The 21,673-nt window shown below is 46.6% G+C and overlaps 1 protein-coding gene across 1 annotated transcript in view; it reads left to right on the top strand.

Annotated features, from left to right (window-relative positions):
- The window catches only part of LOC118086429 (tyrosine-protein phosphatase non-receptor type 11), a 55,002-nt gene extending 35,209 nt beyond the window's left edge, over window positions 1-19,793 (top strand). Inside the window, exons 4-16 of the mRNA XM_035118023.2 lie at window positions 3,517-3,709; window positions 4,572-4,691; window positions 4,887-5,000; window positions 6,321-6,417; window positions 6,790-6,869; window positions 8,981-9,136; window positions 10,825-10,956; window positions 11,799-11,953; window positions 12,648-12,715; window positions 15,508-15,659; window positions 16,882-16,982; window positions 17,855-17,980; window positions 19,469-19,793. Coding sequence (XP_034973914.1) covers window positions 3,517-3,709; window positions 4,572-4,691; window positions 4,887-5,000; window positions 6,321-6,417; window positions 6,790-6,869; window positions 8,981-9,136; window positions 10,825-10,956; window positions 11,799-11,953; window positions 12,648-12,715; window positions 15,508-15,659; window positions 16,882-16,982; window positions 17,855-17,939 — 1,453 coding nt within the window. The 3' untranslated portion in view covers window positions 17,940-17,980; window positions 19,469-19,793. The remainder of the gene's footprint in view (window positions 1-3,516; window positions 3,710-4,571; window positions 4,692-4,886; window positions 5,001-6,320; window positions 6,418-6,789; window positions 6,870-8,980; window positions 9,137-10,824; window positions 10,957-11,798; window positions 11,954-12,647; window positions 12,716-15,507; window positions 15,660-16,881; window positions 16,983-17,854; window positions 17,981-19,468) is intronic.
- The last annotated feature ends 1,880 nt before the right edge of the window (window positions 19,794-21,673 follow it).

Below are 21,673 nucleotides of genomic sequence, written 5' to 3'. Positions count from 1 at the left end.
GCTTTGAACTTCAAGTGTCATATAAATGCAAAGAATCAGAGTTTCTGCTGCTGCTTCCTAGATTAGGGTTGGCGGATCTGTGGCCCTCTAGCTGTTGTTGGACTCCAGTGGCCAGGGATAATGGGAATTGTGGTCCAAAAACAGCTAGAGAGCCAGTTTTGGGAAACCCTGACCTAGAGGGTCACAGGCCTCCAGAGATTGTGGCCCTCCAGGGGTTGCTAGACTCCAGCTCCCATCAGCCTTAGCTAGCATAGCCTCTGATAATGGATGATGGATGTTGGTGTCCAACAATATCTGAAGGGCCACAGGTTCTCCATGTCTGTTATAGAAGTGGCTCTCAACATGGTGCTGTGTCAAGGGCCCCTTCCTGTACCAGTTGGACGCCTCCTTTAGGCTTACCCAGCACTTTCTGATCAGGTGGGCACCATGTTTATTTCCCACAATGCCTCTGGTGTAGAATCGCTCTGGGGCTTTGTGGGGGATTTAAAATGGCAGCCTCCTGACACCGAGGAAGAAGATTAATGAATGGGGAGGAGAACAGGGCAGGAGTCTCTGGGGGGTCCTGGCATCTGCTTGGCGATACCAGACCTAGGCCCTGGGTCTGTTGGCAAGTTTGTGCCCCATCTTTATTGTACATGTATTGTAACACTTTAAACAGTCACGACTTCCTCCAAGGAATCCTGGGAGTTGTAGTTTGTTAGGGGTGTTGAGAGTTGTTACAAGACTCCCAGTCGCCTCACAGAGCTACAATTAAGCATTGTAATTGTTGATTTATTAATTAGTTTCTGGACCGTGGTCTTAAGGCGATTTACACATAAATTAATTTAAAAATGTTAAAAAGCTAGTTTAAATTCCTAGAGTGGTTTATCCATCTGTTTTCTCATGGAGATCTGGCAATCGTAGTTCTATAAGGGGAATAGGGGTCTCCTAACAACTCTCGGCGCCAATCCACAAGCTACAGCTCCCAGGATTCTTTGGGGGAAGCCACAACAGCATAAAGATGGGGCCTTGATTTCCAGGTGTTTGCTTAACTCTTGTTCCCATCTCTTGATTCCCATATTTCTTCACAGCCCAGGGCTGATGACATAAAGATGGGGACATCTAGGACCCAGGTTTTTTTTTGGCTGTGTGGGGAAAGAGAGTCACTCTTCAAAACAGGCTGATGGCGCCATCTAGGGATGAAGGGGTAGAGGTTCAAGCTTACAAGAAAGAGAGACCTTCCTTATGGGGCAAGTTGGAGGCTGGTGTCTTCCTCAAGTGTGCAGTCAGGATGAAGGAATCTGTCAATCATGCTTTTTCTCATTTTCTCATTTTTCCAGTTTTCCATTTAGTTCTCCACATTTCCATAGCAATTGGTGATCTCCCCACCCCATAAAAATCCATCAGCGTTTTCATGCATTATTATATGCAGTTTTAACTAATATACAGTATTTTTGCTGCAACTTCTCTCCTAATGTAATGCATTTTCCTTGTGTTATTTTCACACACACATTTCCCTCCCGGTATATGCATTATTTGGATGGAGCGTTGCATTGCAAAATTCGGGGAGGATAGAATTTTTGAAATAATATTGGGTTTTGGCTTGTGAATTGGTTCAAGAAGTGTGAACTGGGTATCTTCTCACTAAAATGAAAATAATCAGTTTCTCCCCTATGCTTATAGTGGACAGGCTATTACGATTACTATTACTATATATGTCATGAACAGATACGAATAATAAAAGTAGGTATGTGTGTAAAAAAAATATATATGAAGAAGCAAGCTAAAGCCTCGTGTATCATCACATCTGTGAGGCCCACTGGTCAACAGTAGGTGGGTCTAGACCAGGCATCCCCAAACTTTGGCCCTCCAGAAGTTTGGGACTACAATTCCCATCACTCGTGACCACTGGTCCTCTTAGCTAGGGGTCATGGGAGTTGTAGGCCAAAACATCTGGAGGGCCGCAGTTTGGGGATGACTGGTCTAGAAGGAAAAGGGGGTGGAGCTTGCAGGACTGCCTTTTATCTCCCTTATACACTTGCACCCCCATGATGCAAGCAGGCATGAAAGCGAATTGCAGGCCAGGATAGCCCTTGGGGTTCTTTCCAGACCACACCCCTACTAAGCCACACCCATGTTCCCCAGGCCACACCCCTCTCCAGCTCCGCTTTGTATCCTTAGTAACACCTTAACTTAACGCTGAGGTTGCATTCTAAGCATCATGCCTAAAGCCAAAATTGCATACAGTATAGTCAAAACACATTGGGTGCAATAGCAGGTGGGATTGCCAAAGTCCTTTAAAATATATGAAATTGAACTATGATTAAACGTAGTTCCAAGAACTGGTATTTAGAGGTCTACTGCCTCTTGACAGTGGAGGGTGGACCATTGCCATTGTTGCTAGGAGTCATGACTGTCTTTGGTCCAGGGAAGGGCTGGAGCTCAGGGGCAGAGCATCTGCTTTGCATGCAGAAGAGCCCGGGTTCAATCCCCGACCTCTCCAGGCCGGACTGGGAGAGATGCCCAATCAGTCAGTGTGGACAATACCGAGCTATATGGACCCAGGGGTCCGATTCTGTATCAGTGTCCTGTGTTCCTGCCCATTAACTTCAATGGTGCAGAATTCAGTGGCCAGGTTGCTCACCGGAGCAAGACGGTTTGAGCCTATGACACCGATCCTGGCCCGACTGCACTGGCTACCAATTAGTTTCCGGGCCCAATTCAAAGTGTTGGTCTTGACCTATAAAGCCTTAAAGGGCTCAGGACCGCAGTACCTCAAGGACTGCCTCTTTCCATATGAACCTACCCGGACCCTGAGATCATCTTCTGAGGCCCTTCTTTGTGTGCCTCCTCCTCGAGAGGTCTGGAGGGCGGCAACAGGAGAACGGGCCTTCTCTGCAGTGGCTCCCTGTCTGTGGAATGCTCTCCCCAGGGAAGTTCGCCTGGCGCCTTCATTATAAAACCTTTAGACGCCAGGCAAAAACGTTTCTTTTTAACCAGGCCTTTGGTTGATCTGATTTACATCCTATGCCAGGGGTTCCCAAACTAAGGCCTGGGGGCCGGATGTGGCCCAATTGCCTTCTAAATCCGGCCCGCGGACGGTCTGGGAATCAGCATGTTTTTACATGAGTAGAATGTGTCCTTTTAGTTAAAATGCATCTCTGGGTTATTTGTGGGGCATAGGAACTCATTCATATATTTTTTCAAATTATAGTCCGGCCCCCCACAAGGTCTGAGGGGCAGTGGACCGGCTCCCTGCTGAAAAAGTTTGCTGACCCCTGTCCTATGCCCTTTTAAAATGTTTTTTTGGGGGGTGGGCTATTGGGTTGTTGTTTTTATTTTTATTAGGTATCTTCTGGTTTTATATCTTGATTTTATTCAGTGAACTGCCCTGAGGACCCCCCCCCCGGGTATAGGGCAGTATATAAAGTCAATAAATAATCATACTCGTTTAAGAACTTAGTTGGCCATAACTCCTGATCTCTTGGCCCACTGTACCACCCCAAACTCTCTCCCTGAAGCTCTTTGCCTTCCTAGATGGTACCACGGCCACCTGACAGGCAAGGAAGCAGAGAAGCTCCTCACCGAGAAGGGCAAGCCCGGGAGCTTCCTGGTGAGGGGCAGCCAGAGCAAGCCGGGAGACTTTGTCTTGTCGGTGCTGACGAACGAGGACAAAGCTGATACGGGGGACCGGAAGCCCCGGGTGACTCACATCATGATCCGGTACCAGGTAAGGTGTTGTGAAAGCAGACATTCCTCAGAGGTTTCTAGTTAAATCTACCCGGGGGTGGGGGGTGGGAATCCAACATGAAGTTTCTCCTTGTCGCTGAGCTTTAATCCATTGTGCTGACGGACAGGCATTGATGCTACAGTGAAAGGTTTTGCCATTCGCCTGTTTTGAGCCAATGAACTCTCCAGACCGTAAAATGGCAATAACTGTTCTGCCTTCATCACTAAATATAATAATTAAAAAATTAGCAATTGCGGTGAGCTAAATTATTATTATAATAGTAGTCTCATATCCAGTGTCGCTTGGAGATTCTAAGAACCCCCACCACAAAAAAGTGCACATTTGTGAGGTGAGGTCCGCCATCTTGATTCAAAATGGCACCCAGTTGTACCCAAACGTAGACGAAAGCCCTGCTCCTTGATCTCAGGAAACATTATGCAAAATATTTCATAAGTGAAATTCATATGCCAAGCAAACCAACAGTTCTCGTATATGTATATGTATATGTATAGACAGGATTTGATTAGATTTATAAAAAATGGCACGAATGGTTCCTTTCTCCCCTTCCACCCTCAAAAAACAAGTAAGTCTTATCCTTGCAACAAATCGAGGACAACAGTTTTCAGTGTAACCAAATCTCATCCAACAAATCTTGGATGAGGCTGAACTTCGGTTTCCCTCGACTAACATGCTTTTCGCTGCACTACACAGCCTTTTGAATTAGACCAAGGTGAGATCTGAGATCATGTACGGAGTGAGGATTTGAGTCAACATTTTCCTAGTCCACATCTTGTTCTGCCTCTACTGCACACTCTCTGTGTGTGTTCGTTTCTGCAGCCATAACGCTGCCTTTCCTCCACAGCTGGATGGAAAATACGACGTTGGGGGTGGCGAACGTTTTGACACTCTCACGGACTTAGTGGAGCACTACAAGAAAAACCCCATGGTGGAGAAGTCCGGGGCAGTTGTACACCTGAAACAGGTAACATGGCAACAGTTATTTAGGTGGGACTGAGTTGTCCTTGATTGGAGACGCCATCCGAGGAAGGGGCCTGCCCTCGCTGTGTCCTTCAGGGATGTCCTTTTTCTGGTTCCCCGCCACCCCAACTCAACCCCCCTCTCTATTCTTGGCCCCTTCATGTTGTGAGGTTGTCTTCTGCGCATCCCTGTCTTGCAGCCTTTCAATGCCACACGGATCATTGCCGCTAACATCGAGAACCGCGTAAAGGAACTGAACAAAATGGCAGACCACAGCGAGAAGGCCAAGCAAGGCTTCTGGGAGGAGTTTGAGGTACACAGGAAAAACGAGAATTGGATAACAAAAACTACAGACTCCACACACAAAAAACACCAAGTTTGGCAAATACCCCATCTGTTTTTATTTATTTGTTTTAAACATGTATATCCTACATTTTACCATCCTAGCTCTAAAAGCAGCTTAAAGCAAGAAATATATGTACATTAGAAAAAATGTAGAGCCACGTTTTGAACCTCAGAAATTTGAACAAAGATCATCATCAGAAAGAAATTTTTTTGATTGCAAAGGCCTCCTGAAATAAAATGGTTTTAACCATAAACAAATGAGAGGTCATGGAGGGTTAAGAATGATAAGAATAACAACAGTATTAAAAATAGAAATATTTCTGTTCCTTTTTATATTTCCTTCTTTTTAATTTTGTTAAATTTGCAAATAAAAAAGTAAAGAAACCATCAATAAATCAACAAGTCCGTCATAGAACTGAACTAAACAGTTGTAAGTCCAACTATTTCCCTTTATTTTTATTAAATGAATTTATTATTGATACTTATTCAAAGATACACAAAAATGCATACCCAAGACAAACTATATTTCTATAATACGCTGAGATAAAACAGCTACTTTAGTCTAAAAGAGTAAAAAGAAGGAAGAAAAGACAAGCAAAGGAGAAACCTGAAGAAAGAGAAAGCGAGAGAAAAGGAAGAGCGAGGAGAACAATTTTCAATGTAACCAATTCGCCTTGACAGCAGTCCCCATCCCATTGCTCACCAGGGCGAGCCATTTGCTCGCCTCTGTCTCTCACCCAAAGGAGATCCCCTCCTGACCTGCTCTCATACCTGCCAAGTTCCAGCCCGAGAAATAAGGGACCGGACCGGAAGTAGCAGACCGGAAGTAGCGCTGCCGCCATTTTGGAACTGGGCGGAGCATGCTCAGAAGTGACTTTTGATGCTGCTGTGCCCAGTTCCAAAATGGCCGCCGCGCCAGAATAAACCGGGGAAATACAAATAAAATCTGTTCTTCGGCTGGGAACAGCTGGAAAAACGGGGGTTTCCCGGGGAATACAGGAGACTTGGCAGCTATGCCCGCTCTGTGCCAACAGATTCCCAGTCCAGTTCTGATATTGCACTTTGCTATAATGAGGCCCCTTAGGCAACTACAGTAGTGGTTTTTAATACTTCAGCGCCCCCTGTTTGCAATCCTGGGGATATTGACCTACCTTGCAGGTGGCTTGTACAGATTTAACTTCAAGATTTACACTCCCTCTTCGAAAGCGCTTTGCGGATGCGAAGTGTTTTTTTAAAAAAATAAAATAAAAAAGCAAGCTTTCGCCCTTTATTGTTCCTGCCCTTGCAGATGCTGCAGCAACAGGAATGCAAGTTCCTCTACCCCCGGAAAGAGGGTCAGCGTGTGGAGAACAAAGCGAAGAACCGCTACAAAAACATCCTTCCCTGTAAGCATCACAGCTTTTTCAGCCCGAGGGCCGCATCCTGTCCAGGGCATCCTTCCGAGGGCCGCGTGCCAGTGGTGGGCGGAGTCTGAAGCAAGAGTAGGCGGAGCAATGGGTCTGGTGTGGTGGAGCGATTAGGCTCTTAGAGCATTTCATTTGTATCCGGACTCAACCACCTTGGGACAGTGACGTGTGAGTGTGTGTGTGTGTGTGTGTGTGTGTGTGTGCGCACACGCACACACTTTTTTTGTGTCGCCATAAACTACCTTGCATGGTCATTTGTGAGGATTGTTCAGGAGACAACCTATAAATACATCTGGGAATTGCTGCAATTTTCTCCCCAAAATATCACGCCATGATTCTCTCTCTGTGTAGTTGACACGACGCGAGTGGCTCTCCGAGACGTAGATGAGAGTGTCCCGGGTTCCGATTACATCAATGCCAATTATATTAAGGTGAGCAGAGAAGGCCTGATGTCGGAGAGGGGAGGGCCAGAGGACTTGCTCTTAACCTGCAAAGCAATGGGTGGCAAAATAATAATAATAGTAATAATAATAATAATAATAATTAATAATTTTATTTATACCCCGCCCTCCCCAGTCAAAAACCGGGCTCAGGGCGGCTCACACCAACAAAACCACAATAAAACATAAAAAATAATAATTAAAGTACAGTATTAAAATTTAAAATGCAGCCTCATTTCAAGTAGTCCATAAATCCAGGCCATGAGGGAGGAAAACACAGGGGTCAGGCTAAGTCCAACCCAAAGGCCAGGCGGAACAGCTCTGTCTTGCAGGCCCTGCGGAAAGATGACAAATCCCGCAGGGCCCTGGTCTCCTGGGAAAGAGCGTTCCACCAAGTTGGGGCCAATACTGAAAAGGCCCTGGCTCTAGTAGAGGCAAAGTTGCAGGTGTCTCTGAACATGGACAAAGGGCCTTTCTTTCTCAGCAGTATGCTGGGCAGAGAGGTAAGATATTGGGTCCTCCTGCCCCCCCAACTTTGGCACTCTAAATTAGGGCAGTCCAACTTTTCAAACCAAGTCGGCTGCAAAGGTACTTCAACATGGAACTCACAGCCCACACAGTGCCAAAATTTGATGGGTAATTTGTGCTGAGACCACATGTTGGACCGCCCTGTTCCTGATGCTTTTGGACTCTCAACTCCCAATAGCCGCAACTTGCCCAGCCAAAAAGCAAGGCATGATGGGAGTTGTAGTCCACCAACCTCTGGGCGAGGATAGGTTCCCCATTCCTGCTTTTAACTACTGCCTTACCCTGGTGGCGCTGTGGGTTAAACCACAGAGCCTAGGGCTTGCTGATCAGAAGGTCGGTGGTTCAAATCCCTGCAACAGGGTGAGCTCCCGTTGCTCAGTCCCAGCTCCTGCCCACCTAGCAGTTCGAAAGCACATCAAAGTGCAAGTAGATAAATAGGGAACACTCCGACGGGAATGTAAACGGCGTTTTGTGCGCTGCTCTGGTTCGCCAGAAGCAGCTTTGTCATGCTGGCCACATGATCCGGAAGCTGTCTGCGGACAAACGCCGGCTCCCTCGGCCTATAGAGCGAGATGAGCGCCGCAACCCCATACTCTGACACGACTGGACCTGATGGTCAGGGGCCCTTTACCTTTTTGCCACATTGGTGCTCAGTTAGATCAACTTAGTGGTCCTGGCTTCCCCCAGAGGGTCATGGGAATTATTTTTAGTTCTGTTAAATTCTACTTTTTAAATCTAAACATGTACCATTTCAGCTGTCGGTGTACAGTTGTACCTTGGATCCCGAACGCCTTGCAAATTGAACGTTTTGGCTCCTGAATGCTGCAAACCCGGAAGTGAGTGTTCCGGTTTGTGAATGTTCTTTGGAACCTGAATGTCCGATGGGGCTTCCACAGCTTCTGATTGGCTGCAGAAGCTTCCTGCAGCCAATCAGAAGCCTCGCTTTGGTTTCCAAATGTTTGGAAGTTGAACGAACTTCCAGAACAGATTCCGTTCAACATCCAAGGTACCACTCGTGTCAGCCTAATACTTTGGCTTCTGTTCGTTTAAAAGTTTAGCGTGCCAGACAATCAGATGATTTTGTTATTGTTGGAAAAATGGAGTCTTTTATAAATTATTGGACCAGCAAGGCAATGTAAACCCACATGTAGTACAGGGAACTCTGTGACCCTAATATCATCACCATCATTATTTATTAGCTGAGGTGATTAAACTTTTTCATTTATTATTTTACATAGCCCCCCCCTTTTAAATGTGTTTGTACAGTAAAGAGGCTGTAGCTTTGGATGTCAAAATTTAATCATCAAATACATTAAAATGGGGGGGGCGCGATCATTTAGGGTGACATTCAACTCCTTTTTACTTGGAGCAGACCTGCTGAAATTAATGGACCTCACTTAGGCATGTTCATTGATTTCAGTGGGTGAAATTAATAAATTTAAATTAATTAAATGAGCACAACAAAGCTAGTCATCCATCAGGGCTTGTCTTTCTGTTATATTCACCAATCTCTTTTTTTGTGGGTGTGGGTGTTCCATTTCCCTTACTTACCAACACCCCCTGCCCTGTTCTAGAATGTTCTCGAAGACGGGAAGAGTTCTGAACACAGCAAAGTCTACATTGCCACCCAGGGCTGCCTCCAAACCACAGTGAACGACTTCTGGGCGATGGTCTACCAAGAGAACACTCACGTCATTGTCATGACGACCAAAGAAGTGGAGCGAGGGAGGGTGAGCCATTCAGCAACCCAGTAGTGCAGGGGCCGGGGGGGGGCTTTTTCCTCAGCATGAGGGCCACATTCCCTTCCCAGCAACCTTCTGAGGGCCACGTGCCACAGAGGGAAAGAGTCAGAGGCAAAAGTCGGCAAAGCAACAAATGCGACTTTTACCTTTCCAGAGTAGGCTAGTTTCTACACGCATGCTCCCACAACCCACCGACCAAATGTCAAGTGGTGCTCCGATGGTGTCAGAAGTTGTGCTGTGGCTCATAACCTTTTTGGTTTGAAGTACGACTTGGATGAGCTGGCCAGGGCTCCGTCATTCTTAATTTTTGTCCCCACCTCTGCATGTCAGAAAGAGCAAGTGGGTTATAATTAGCTGATGATGAGCTTGAACAGCCTCTTCAAACGGAGACTTGAAAGGGAGCCAGCACAGAACCCAGCCGGTAATTGCCATGCTGGCTGAGAGCCTTATTAACAGCCTTGCGCACAAATGGATGCCTCTCCAAATGCTGGTTTCATTACCAGCAACGATAAAGGGAAATCGTGGTGTTCATAATCACTTCCTTGGTACCCTCCAGCTCTGTTTGGAAACTTGTTGTTCATAGGATGCTATCATTGCCTGCCCCCACCCACCCACCACTTCAAGCTTATATTTTTTTCCTCCTCTTTCATGGATAACAGATAGTTAAGGGACCATCTTATTCAGCGATGTAGCAGTCCAGATTGTGGGAATTGAAGATCCCTTACAATTTGTGCAGCAGGGTCCTTGTCTCCAGGATCCTAGAGCTTGCCCAATCACAGCATGGAAGGGGGGAGATTTTTTAGCCATTCTCACCCTTTTTGGCTGATGGGAGCCAATCAGAGAGTAAGGAAGTGAGTCAGCCAGTAAGGATAGGCTCCTGGGGTCATTCTGGGGAAAGTGTGCAAGAGAACACCAAGGAGGAATTGTTCCGTATGCTCCAAAGCTAAGCATTGGGGAGCACCAGAAAACAAGGTGCTTTCATTTCAAGAGAACAGGGTGCAAGTTCTGTTGTGTACGACGGAAACTACAACTTCAGTCAGCTCTGAGATACTGCAAATATTGTGCCCATTTACAAGCACAGAAAATAGTAGACCTAGCTGAAAGGCAACACATGGAGATCTGCATTGATTATAGAGAATTGTAGAGATGGAAGAGACCCCAAGATCCATCTACTCTATCTCTGTACAATACAGGAACCACAGCTGAAAAACCCCTGACAGATAGCCTTCCAGCCTCTGTTTAAAAACCTCTGGTGATGGGAGAGCCCACCGCCTTCCTAGTCTGTTGCACTGCCCTATCAGAAAGTTCTTCCTAATGCTTAGCTAGAATCTCCTTTCCTGTCATTTGAATCCACTGGTTCACGTCCCAAAGGGAAACAAGACAAGTTTGCTCCCTCTTCCGTGTGACAGCACTTCAGATATTTGAAGGTGGCTATCCCACCAACTCTCACTTTTCTCTTCTCCAGTCTAAACATACTCAATTCCCTCAACCGCTCCTCATAAGGCTTGGTTTCCGGACCCTCCTGGTGCCCAGAACTGGGCACAGCGCTCCAGGTGGGGTTCTGACCAAGGCAGAATAGAGTGGTACTGTTGTTTCCCTTGATCTGGGCACCGTCCTTTTGTTGATGCAGCCTGGAATTTTACTTTTTATGGGATTTAATCTCTCTCTCTCCACAGAATAAATGTTTCCGCTACTGGCCGGATAAAAACTGTGCCAAGGAATATGGTTACATCAGCGTGAGGAATGTTGGCGAACGAGAAGCTCAAGGTTATCACATCCGAGAGCTGGAGATTTCACGGATGGACAGGGTGAGAGGTCACCTCTTTAATAGCCCTTTTGCATGTGCTGGTGTTTGCATTTTCGTCTAATCTCTCAGGATCATCTGCCTGTAGATACACTCCCCATCTCCCAGCCTGGAAAGACCCAGGAATGAGTATACACTGTTGCCTCCACAAGGGTGTGGGAAAAGTGGAAAATTCTGCAGAATTCAGAAATCCCTCTGATCTTTATAAAAAAGTTTTTTTAAAAAAATCAAGTTTCTAGCCCTTCAGAAAAATGAAGCTTCAGAAGAGTGCGTCTCAGCAAAGCTGGCTGCAAACACAATGCAATTTTTTAAGCAGTTTGCATGGTCATTCCAGTGCCTGTTGTAGATTTTGCAGATCGTTCCTCCCCCAACCAGAAAAACAGAGAACCCCGCCAAGCTAAATAATACAAAGTAGGAGCATAAGGCAAGCTGTTTTCAGTTTTACATATGGCACACAGGTGACAGAATCTCCCCCACTCAATCCATGCTGTCCCCTGCTCTCACACCTCACAGATGTTCATGAATCAGTGGTGTCGGGCAAGAGAGTGTATATGCGCTTCTGTATATACATTGAACCCTTGGAACTGAACCCCTGTGTAAGATGCAATCTTGGTATGCAACTTTGTGCCAGAGTTTAGTACCTGTGCAAACATTTTCCTAGTTTTGTTTCCCCCCCTCCAATTCCTTGACAAATCACCCCACTACCCACATCACTTAACAATTCCCACTGCCACTATTTCCCTAAACCAGGCAGATCTGTGTTTCTCTTCCCTGACCTGCACTACTCAGAGCGGTATAGGCATTTAGCCTTACAAAACTATCTCCTCCTCCTCTCGAATGTTGCAGGAAGAGCGCCCCAGGCAGATCAAGCACTTCCAGTATTTCAGCTGGCCAGATCACGGGGTCCCCAATGAGCCGGGGGGAGTCCTTGGCTTCCTGGATCAAGTCAACAGGGCCCAAAGAAGCGTCCCGGACACTGGGCCCATTGTAGTGCACTGCAGGTGAGTGGCCAGGAGGGGGCGATGCTTGGCTGGACTGGTTGCAGAGGTTGGCAATATTGGGCATTTGCCAGAACTCCCCCAATGAATTTTCATGGATTGCCCAAGTAATAATATCAAAGCACTCTCAGTTTGTATGCTCTAGATTTTCTAGGCTCCCCACTCTTTTAAAGCCATCCTGTGGGAGTGAGTTCCGTAGTTCCACGCTGCATGAAGGACTTTCTGTTATCTATCCACGATCTAAACTCCTCTCTTACAGATTATAAACCAATATAGAGAATGTGAACATCTTAAGATGTCAAGAACGGGTGATGGGAGGAGAAAACAGTGATTCTGGGATGGTTGGAGATCAGCGGGGCTGGGTAGAGGGGGGGACGGACAAGGCTTACGATCCTTGCGTCAGGAATCCCATCAGCGCTGTTTTTATGGCTGCCTTGTAATCCCCTTGATGGCAGTAATCTCAGTGTTAAACCCTCTAGAGAAAAGGGTTTAAATGTTTGGTGATTGATTTTCCCACCCACCCCTTCCTTGAATGTTGTCAAAGTTGGCTGATGTGAGCTGGAGTCTACCAACTTCCTGGGGGTCCCAGGCTTCCTGTCCTGTTGTAGCCATTCTCACCTTGGCTGACCTATGGGCTAATGTCTGCGCTGGGCTGACGACGACTTTGCCCTCCTTACCTCTCTCTTTCCTCCCCCAGCGCTGGGATAGGACGAACGGGCACCATCATAGTGATAGACATCTTGGTGGACACTATTCACAGGCAAGGTAAACAATAGAACTTTGAGGTTCTCTCTGCCTTTTAATTCTGAGGAGGATCTGGGGCATGCAGAATGTTTCATGCAGTCTTGTAAATAATAGGCACTCGCCTATAGCGAGCTGGTACTGCATCCAGGCAACCAGTAAGCAGAGAAACTTTCTGCTTTAGGTCACAAACTACTAACTGCTCTGGGCAAACAGGCTTGTAAGCTCTCTGGTACAGTGGTACCTCGCAAGACGAATGCCCTGCAAGACGAATTTTTCGCAAGACGAATGCGAGACGCATTCGTTTTGCGAAAAGTTCATCTTGCGAATCGCGGTTTCCCATAGGAATGCATTGAAATTTAATTAATGCATTCCTATGGGCACAAAAAAAATTTCAATGCATTCCTATGGGAAACCACGATTCGCAAGACGCATTTTTCGCAAAACGAATTGACTCGCGGAACAAATTAAATTCGTCTTGCAAGGCACCACTGTATTTGAAGATGCCTGACCAGCGAGCTTTTATGCTATAGACTTAACCCCATAACTTGCCCCCATTCTTGTTCCTCTGGAGCACAGGTCAGCAATCTTTTTCAGCTGTGGGCCGGTCCACTGTCCCTCAGACCATGTGGTGGGCCAGACGATATATTTGGGGGAAAGTGAACGAATTCCTATGCCCCACAAATAACCCAGAGATGTATTTTAAATAAAAGGACACATTCTACTAATGCAAAAACACACTGATTCCTGTACCGTCCGTGGGCCTTATTGAGAAGGTGATTGGGCCGCATCCGGCCCACGGGCCTTAGGTTGCCTACCCCTGCTCTGGAGCTTGCCCTCTTCCCTTCACTCTTTTTTTTTTTTTTTTTTTAAAGATTTTATTTGAGAATTTGTTAAAACATTACACAACATCTTCAAACCAATCCAAGAACATTCAGTTGTATTTTACACGTATCAAAATTATAAGGTATCGAAAAGGGAAAGAAAGGGTAAAAGAGAAAGAGAAGGGAGTGGGGTGTGGGTGAGGAGAAGGGCATAGGACCAAGGGGGGAGGAGGAAATAGACATATGAACAAAGGATGGAGAAAAGAAAAAAGACCGAGAAAGCAGGGACGGGACAGGGTAAAGGTAGAAGAGGGAAAGATAGTGGGCAAAGAAAGTAAGAGCAAAGGAAAAGGAAGAAAAGAAAGAAGGAAAGAAAAGATTTATTTAAAGGTCCACTTGAGAGAAATCATCTCAAGGGCATAATACTTCCACCGCTTTCGGCACAGTATTTCTTGTTACATTTTCGTTCTCCTGTCGAACATATTTTAATAAACATCTTACCTTTATACTTATCTAACAGTTATAGTTTATATACAATATTTGTCCTTACAGGGTTATTCCAAACATAGCCATGTTTTTGTCCCCTTGTCTGTTTTTTTTAAATAATCATTTAGACATTCCCATTGTTTTTTTATCCTGTTCTTTGGTTTTTGTCGTATTATATCTGTGAGTTTCGCCAACTCCAAATACTCACACAGTTTATTTACCCATTCTCCTTTTGTTGGTACAAGGGTACCTTTCCAATATTTAGCAATCAACACTCTGGCGGCTGTTGTCGCATATAGAAAAATATTGGTTCTATCTTGTGGTACATCACTACCCAGGATGCCCAAAAGGTAGGATTCTACTTTTTTTGGAAAAGATGTTTTTATTAACTTTTGAATTTCCGTATGAATCATATCCCAATATTTTTGCACATTCGGACATGCCCTCTTCCCTTCACTCTTGCTGGCCGCCATGCAGTTAGTTAGGCACTCAGCAGCTTTTGTGTTCCAAAAGGGATTTCAGGATTGTTCCGGACAATCCTAGGGACAAGGAACTTGAATTTTAACTACATCATTATGGGAAAGCGAACACTTCCCACCTGGGCGCGATTCTCGTTTTATAAATGAGTTGGCCTTTTGGAGCCGCTCATAAGAATGGTTGCCAACAGACTGTCACTGTTTTACAGAAGGGATTCGATCAACTACTGGAACTGTTAAGGCTGCACGTTGAATTCAAGGGCTCTGTTCAAGGGATGAAAACCCTCTGTTGTATGACCTCCCCAAAAACACATTGGGATGAATGCTCAGTAAAGACAGGGCATAGTCTTGACCAGTGCCGGATTTACGTACGGTATAAGCTAAACAAGCTATGGCTTAGGGTTCCACTCTCTTGGAGCCCCTCAAAAAATTTAAAGGGAAAAAAAACCCTGGACATACATTTCCAAAATATAAGATAAAAAACAAATAAAATAAAACCTACGTACATCAACAATGTTTTGTGTTGTATTTGTTATGTGTAAATGGCTTTCGATAGGTACCTATTAGGTCCATAAATTATCATTATAGCATATATTCAACACAAAAACAGCGACAATTTGTTGTTGAAAAAGGACAGCTGGACATATAAAGGGCCCCGTTACCTTCAGTAGCTTAGGGCCTCATCAAACTTAAATCCAGCCCTGGTCTTGACTACTGGTATTAAGCATTGTGCAAGGAAATCTGAGTGAATTTTCAATGAATATATCATCTGGGGTTCCTGTGTGTCCACTGTAATCTCCTTTTTGGCTCATGCAGGGGAAAGTTCTCTCTTTCTACATCACACTTTTAAAGCACATGGCTTCTCCACCCCCCCCCAAAGGATCCTGGGAACTGTAGTGTACAGAGCTACAATTCCCAGCACTCTTGAAGGATGACAGTTCCCATGACCCTTTGGGGGAGAAGCCGCATGCTTTAAGTGTACAGTGCGGATGTGACCTAAGACTGCCCCACCTTTCTTGCCCATAAATAGGCTTGGACTGTGACATCGATATCCCCAAGACCATCCAGATGGTACGGAGGCAGCGCTCTGGCATGGTGCAAACAGAAGCGCAGTACAAGTTCGTCTACATGGCTGTCCAGCAGTACATTTCCACAGAACAAAAGGAGCTGGAACAGGAACAGGTAGGGGGCGTCTCATTTGCCCACCAAAAGAGGGGTGGTTTTGACCTGAAGCGTGCTTAGGGAAGGGACCGGGGGACTGGATCGCATGAGGCCAGTTTTGGATGCAAAGGAATGGTGGGAGGAACCAGCTAGGGAACCCCCAAAGGAAGAAGGCTCAGAGACTGGGGAGTGGTGGTGGGATGACCATGGGTGGTCAGAGAGAGAAGTCTGGGAGGAGGAGGTGTGAGAAGCTGAAGAGGTAACAGGGCTTAGTGAGCTGGGAGAGTCTGTGGCAGAGAGAAGTCCAGAATTGGAGGCAGCAGCTGAATCAGGGAAGTTGGGGAAGGGATGCCAAGAGGCAGAGATGAGTCCAGCTGTTGAAGAGTCACGGGTGTCTCCCACTCCTGCTGTGACCAGCTCCCCTTCTCCCTGGTCTCCCAGAACCAGAAGAGGGTTGAAATGGGTGGGGGAGAAGTTTGCTTCATGCAGATGCAGTCTCTGATTGCTTAGGAAAAACCCTGGAGAGGAGGGGACTTAGACTGCTGCGGGGAGGTGGGGACTTTCAGGCTTGGCAATTGATCCATGGGGCAAGACCTGTGCTCATTAGGCCTGACACTCTGCCAAGTCTGTGCACATCATGCTCTTGCTAATAAAGAGTTAATTCCAACTTGTATTGATTTACTGCTGGCTTGCTCCTGTCACCAACTGCTTTCCGAGCTCAGCCAAGGTGTTTGCTCTAAAAGCATTTAAACCAGGGGTGGGGAACCAGACTTCCATCTCCCATCAGCCCCCAGCCAGCATGGCCAATGGCCAGAGATGATGAGAGCAACATCTGGAGGGCTATTTACGCTCCTCATCCCTAAACTAGACTGTCACTTGCCTGCATTTCCCTGAGCTACCTCCATCACAGCTCTGCCTTTTTTAAAATGAAGGAATAAGGAACCTGTGGCTCTTCAGAAGTTGCTGGGCTCCCACCTCCATCAGCCGCAGTTGCATCTAGTGCTGGTCCTGCTCAGAGTAGACCCATGGAAGTTGGTGGACATGGCTAACTTGGGCACAGTGATTTCCATGAGTCTGCCCTTGAGTAAAACTAGGTGGGATGCTGCCCAATGAACCCAAGTTAGTCTCGTCCATGAATTTCAATGGGTATACTTTGAGCAGGAGTCGGTCACATTTTAGAAATTGCCTCAAAGGTTGGAAGAGCTGTGGAACCAATCGAGTCTGTTTGGTTGTCACGTTTCAGAGAAATACGAGGAAGGAGAGAGAGTACTTGAATATCCGATACCCACCAATGGAGCAGCCCAGAATGAAAGCTCGTCCCCCGTCACCAAGAGTCCAGACAGGGTAAGGTGGAGCTTGTGGGCCTTATTTGAAGGCAAATTGGGAGGGGGGGGAGTTGGGGAGACTGCATAGACTTGCAGCCTTGGCCCAGCATGAATTCAGAGCAAATCTTTGGCTACAGAGAACATTCTTTTCAGAGTTGGGGATGCCAGAGGAAATGGTGAGAGGGCAGAAATACAAATAGTTGTGAGCAGCATAGCATCCAATTGGCATGTTGGGAGGGTGGGAAGCCAATAGTTCACCTCCATGCCCAAAGGCCTCCCAGCAAACTTTACTGTTAAGGAAACCAATCATTGCCTCAGTTCTTTGTCTGCAAGATTCAGTGTTTATTTTGTTGCTACATTTCTATCCCACCTATCCTTCACGGAATTAAGGGAGTCTTACCTGGTTCACCTCTCTCTCCATTTCATCACTGCAACAACCCTGTGAGGTAGGTTAGGCTGAGAGGCAGTGGCTGGCCCAAGGTCGCGCACACACACACACCGGTCCTCCAGCACTCTACCCATTACACCACACTGCCTCTCAAGATGAGAATGCTTTCATAGACAGGGGAAGCAGCGGCAAAACGGCCATGTGGTTACAGCTAAGTAATAGATGTGAAATGCTTTGAACACTCAAAAGCCCCCAAGAAATGCAAAATGTGTTGTCCCAGGGATATTAGCTGGCTTAGTTTTTGCAAGACGTCTGCTCTTGCCCCCTCTCTTCTCCACACCTTGCTTCCATAAGTTTTTGTTGGGGGGGATGGGGGTTGGAGGATGGGAGTTTGCTCTTGGTTGATTTGTTCCAGCCCCCTTTCTCCTGTTTTGCGCAAGACGAGGGTTGAACTAGATGCCCCACTAGGCCTCTTCCAACTCTACAATTCTGTGTTTCTATAGAGTCGACGACGAATCTGCCTCCGTATACGAGAACCTCAGCGTTAAAGCCACAAAGGTCTCAGGTTTAAGCAGCTCAGGGAGATAGCAGCTTCGGAGAGGGACGTGTACTTGGTGGCTATAAAACAGGTCTGTGGTTTGTTTGTTTAACTTTAACGCTGTTTTAAGGGGATCTGCAGTGGGATCTGCAACAAAAAGTTGCAGCATGGAATGTTCCTGTTCCTTTGGCCGTAGAGAAAGAGAGATTCCCCACCCCCCTCTCCCCATCACCTGGCATTCACTGCCCCGTTCACAGGTGACAAATTTTAGGCAGGGGACATTTTGAAAGGTTTTCTTTTTGTTTTCAGTGGTGTGGGTTTTGGGTTGGGGTTTTTTTTTGGGGGGGTAACTCTTGAAAAGGTTTGGAGGTTATTACTGGTAGTCTAGTTTTCTTTTCTTTTAAAAAAGGAGATCCAGTTTGAGCGCAACTGCTTCTGGGCATTTTGCAACCCCTCTCTTCCCCTCTCCCTGCCCAAATGCCCCAGGCATTGTATATTTGAGGGCAGAGAAGGAAATGGTATCCACCGCAGCCCACAGATCAGGGGTGGAGGACCTCAGGACGTGGGATCAAATGTGCCCCTTCCAGACTCGCTTGCACAGCCCTCAGAATTCTCCCTGGGCAACGCCCCCTCTCAACAGGCCACACCCCTCCCCACAGGCCACACCCCCTCTCCGGCCCTGTTTCACATCTTCTTTGTCAGGCTGAAAGTGTCCTTGGAACTCTGATTATGCCTCTTGTTTGCCTGCATGGAAGATAGATAGGGGTTTGTGTATGTGGAGATTAGCCTACCCCACAAAGATAGAATTCTACGTTCATTGCTCCACCATGGAATGTGGCCCTCGGAAGTTTTCCCCAGAGGCAATGTGGCCCTTGGGCTGAAAAGCATTTCCTTCCCTTGCCAGAGAGAGAGAGAGGGAGAGATGTCATCTCAATGTGGGCTAGTGGCATGCATGGGCGTAGCTAGGGGGTGGTAAGGTAGGCGCAATCTGGACGGTTCTGCCAGGGGCACAAGATCGCCTAGCTACGGTTCTAGTGGCATGACCTTAAAACAAAGCAATGCACGTTACCAAAACAGAGACACTTGCAATTCTGTCTCTGTTAATACTGTGATGTTCCAACAAATTGCTGGGAGGCAGAGCAACCTCCATTGGTTCTGCCGAGTGACAGGGCAGCCCCCGCCAGGCTTCCTCTCCCCTCCACTGTCTTCTAGGGGGAAGCCACTCCATCCAGCTGCTTCCGTGGGAGAGATAGCAAGCAGAAGGCTAGTTTCATCCGCGTTGCTGGATGCCCAGCTGCATCACGCACCTTGCCATCATTTGGTCTCTATAGGAACAACAGCTTAGAAACTGGTGTTTTGAGCTTTGGTTTTCCTCTTCCCTCCCTGTCCCTTGCCCCTCGTGTGTTGTGTTTTTTGTTGTTTTATTAATCGCAAGCTTGCGGGTGGTTTTGGTTCGATCGTAGGCAAGCTGCTCTGGGAGTGTTTTTTTGGTTGAACAGTGGGGTACAAATGCTCGGAGCAAATAAAGCGAATACCTCTTTCCCCCCTCCCCCTTTTTTCCCCTGCCCTTGTATTTTAGGGGTTGCCGAGAGTCGCATCTGCACGTCCTCCACAACCTTCCACCGCCACCTATTGCTCGTTTCACCACTTGAACCTTGGATTCAGCACAGAAAACCAAAGATTGACCCAGCATGCCACCTGTCAAGGGAGGAGCTGTCTATGTGCTTTAGGAACAAATCTTGGCCTAACTTATTCAGGAGAGAGACAAATTCCCCCCCCCCCCCGTCATGCACAAATTCGCTGATGCTGTTTATCTGAAAGTGCCTCCGGATGTCTGTAATAGAGCCTACAAATCTCCTTTTAACTTGTTTTTTTATAGATATATAGATATATATATAAGCACAGTAAGTTAATGAGTGTCCTTTTTTGTGGGGGGGTGGGGAGGGGAAAGTTGTTAAAACGTCACAGAAATAGGAGGCAAAAGCACATTGTTGTGCATGAAGTGTGGTGCGGTTTTCTGAGCTGCAGAGTAAAGAATTGTAGTAGTAGTAGTAGTAGTAGTAATAATAATAATAATAATACCTTATTGATACCCCCCACCTGGCTGGGTTTCCCCAGCCACTTTGGGTGGCTCCCAACAGAATATTAAAAACACGATAAAAGATCAAAAGTTAATAACTTCCCTAAACAGGGCTGCCTTCAGATGTCTTCGCAAAGTCAGATACAGGTAGTTGTTTATTTCCTTGACATCTGATGGGAGGGCGTTCCACAGGGCAGGTGCCACTACCGAGAAGGCCCTCTGCCTGGTTCCCTGTAACTTCACTTCTTGCAGTGAGGGAACCGCCAGAAGGCCCTCGGAGCTGGACCTCGGAGCTGAATGATGGCGGTGGAGAAGCTCCTTCAGGTATACTGGGCCGAGGCCGTAGTATGTTGCAGCGATTCGTTTGTGAATTTTGCTCATTTTTCCCATGCCTCCCAATTGTGGCTCCCTAGTAGGCTATGATCTGCTAGCTAACAAAACGATCCATGTTGATCATGGCTTGCTAGGGAGCTGTGGGCATCCTTCCACGCACCTTGTTCAGAAACAGCTAGAATTTGAAGCTTCCTTGTTGTCTTATTCTGCCAGGAGAGGAGCGAAGTAGGAGTGGATCGGGCACCACACTTCAGAGAAACCACATTATGGCAGAATCAGAATTGTAAAGTTGGAAGGGACCTGTGGGTCATCTAGTCCAACCCCCTGCCATGAAGGATTCACAGCTAAAGAATCCCTGGCAGACAACCTCTGTCTAAAAACCTCCAATGAGGGAGGAGTCCATCACCTTCAGAGCAGCTCTGGCTTACTGTTATGACTGAACATGGTTGTGCTACCTTACAGTAATGCCACACCTTTAGTTGCTGCCTGGTTTACCCTTATATGGAGGGAAATGCCAAATTGGGCCACCATTTTGAAAATATTAGGGATGCTTCTCTATGTTAATGAGAGGTGTTTTTTTTTTAAAAGAACAGCCCCTTTTCGTACACACCGGGGATGGCTAACATCTGTGGCATTCCAGATTTTGCTGGACTCTTAAATCACGTCAGTCCTCTGACCACTGAACCCATCTTGGGCTGGCAGCTGCTCGGGCCCTGACCTCTTTTTTTTGCTCTTCAAGATATGGCAACCCTATCTTGGTAGAAGTTGTCTTTTTAAAAGAGTAGTCTCGAGGTGAGAAACTTCCAAATTAAACCTTGTCTGCTGGCAATAAACAAAGGGGCCATGCTGAAAGCTGTAAACAAACATTTAATGGGTGCAAATGTCATGACATTTGCAAGACACCATGTTTCCCTGCCTTCGGAAAAGGTTAGGGGGAAGTCTCTGTGAGTTGCTTCAGTGCTGCGATGTCTTGCTTTTTGTGCTTAAAGCAGAGTTGGGAAGAAAGGGTCCTGATTTGTTTGCTGATGTCTCAATACAGATTAGGCTTAAGAACCCACTGGGTGGTGATGGATTGTCTAATCAAACAGTGGGTTTTTAAAAGTTCGTTCTTCTAGAAAATCTTTACGAAAGTTAGTCACTTGCTGAGGAACCTTCTGTGTGTGGCAAAGGTTTTGCAGTATGTGTGTGTGTGTACAGTGATTCATGTTGCATTCTCCTAGGCTAGTCATACCAGTGATAAACCAGGAAGGAACCTATTTGACACCCGTCTAGTAGGATGAGCCCTGTTGGATTGGGCCAAAGCGTGGCCATCTAGTCTAGCCTCCTGTTCTCACAGCAGCCAATCATATGCCCCCAATGGGAAGACCACAA

This window comes from Zootoca vivipara, chromosome 6, assembly GCF_963506605.1.
Source record: "Zootoca vivipara chromosome 6, rZooViv1.1, whole genome shotgun sequence".
In the NCBI taxonomy this organism is placed as follows: domain Eukaryota; kingdom Metazoa; phylum Chordata; class Lepidosauria; order Squamata; family Lacertidae; genus Zootoca; species Zootoca vivipara.
The sequence above is the reverse complement of the archived record's forward strand: the minus strand, read 5'-3'. Positions and strand labels throughout refer to the sequence as shown.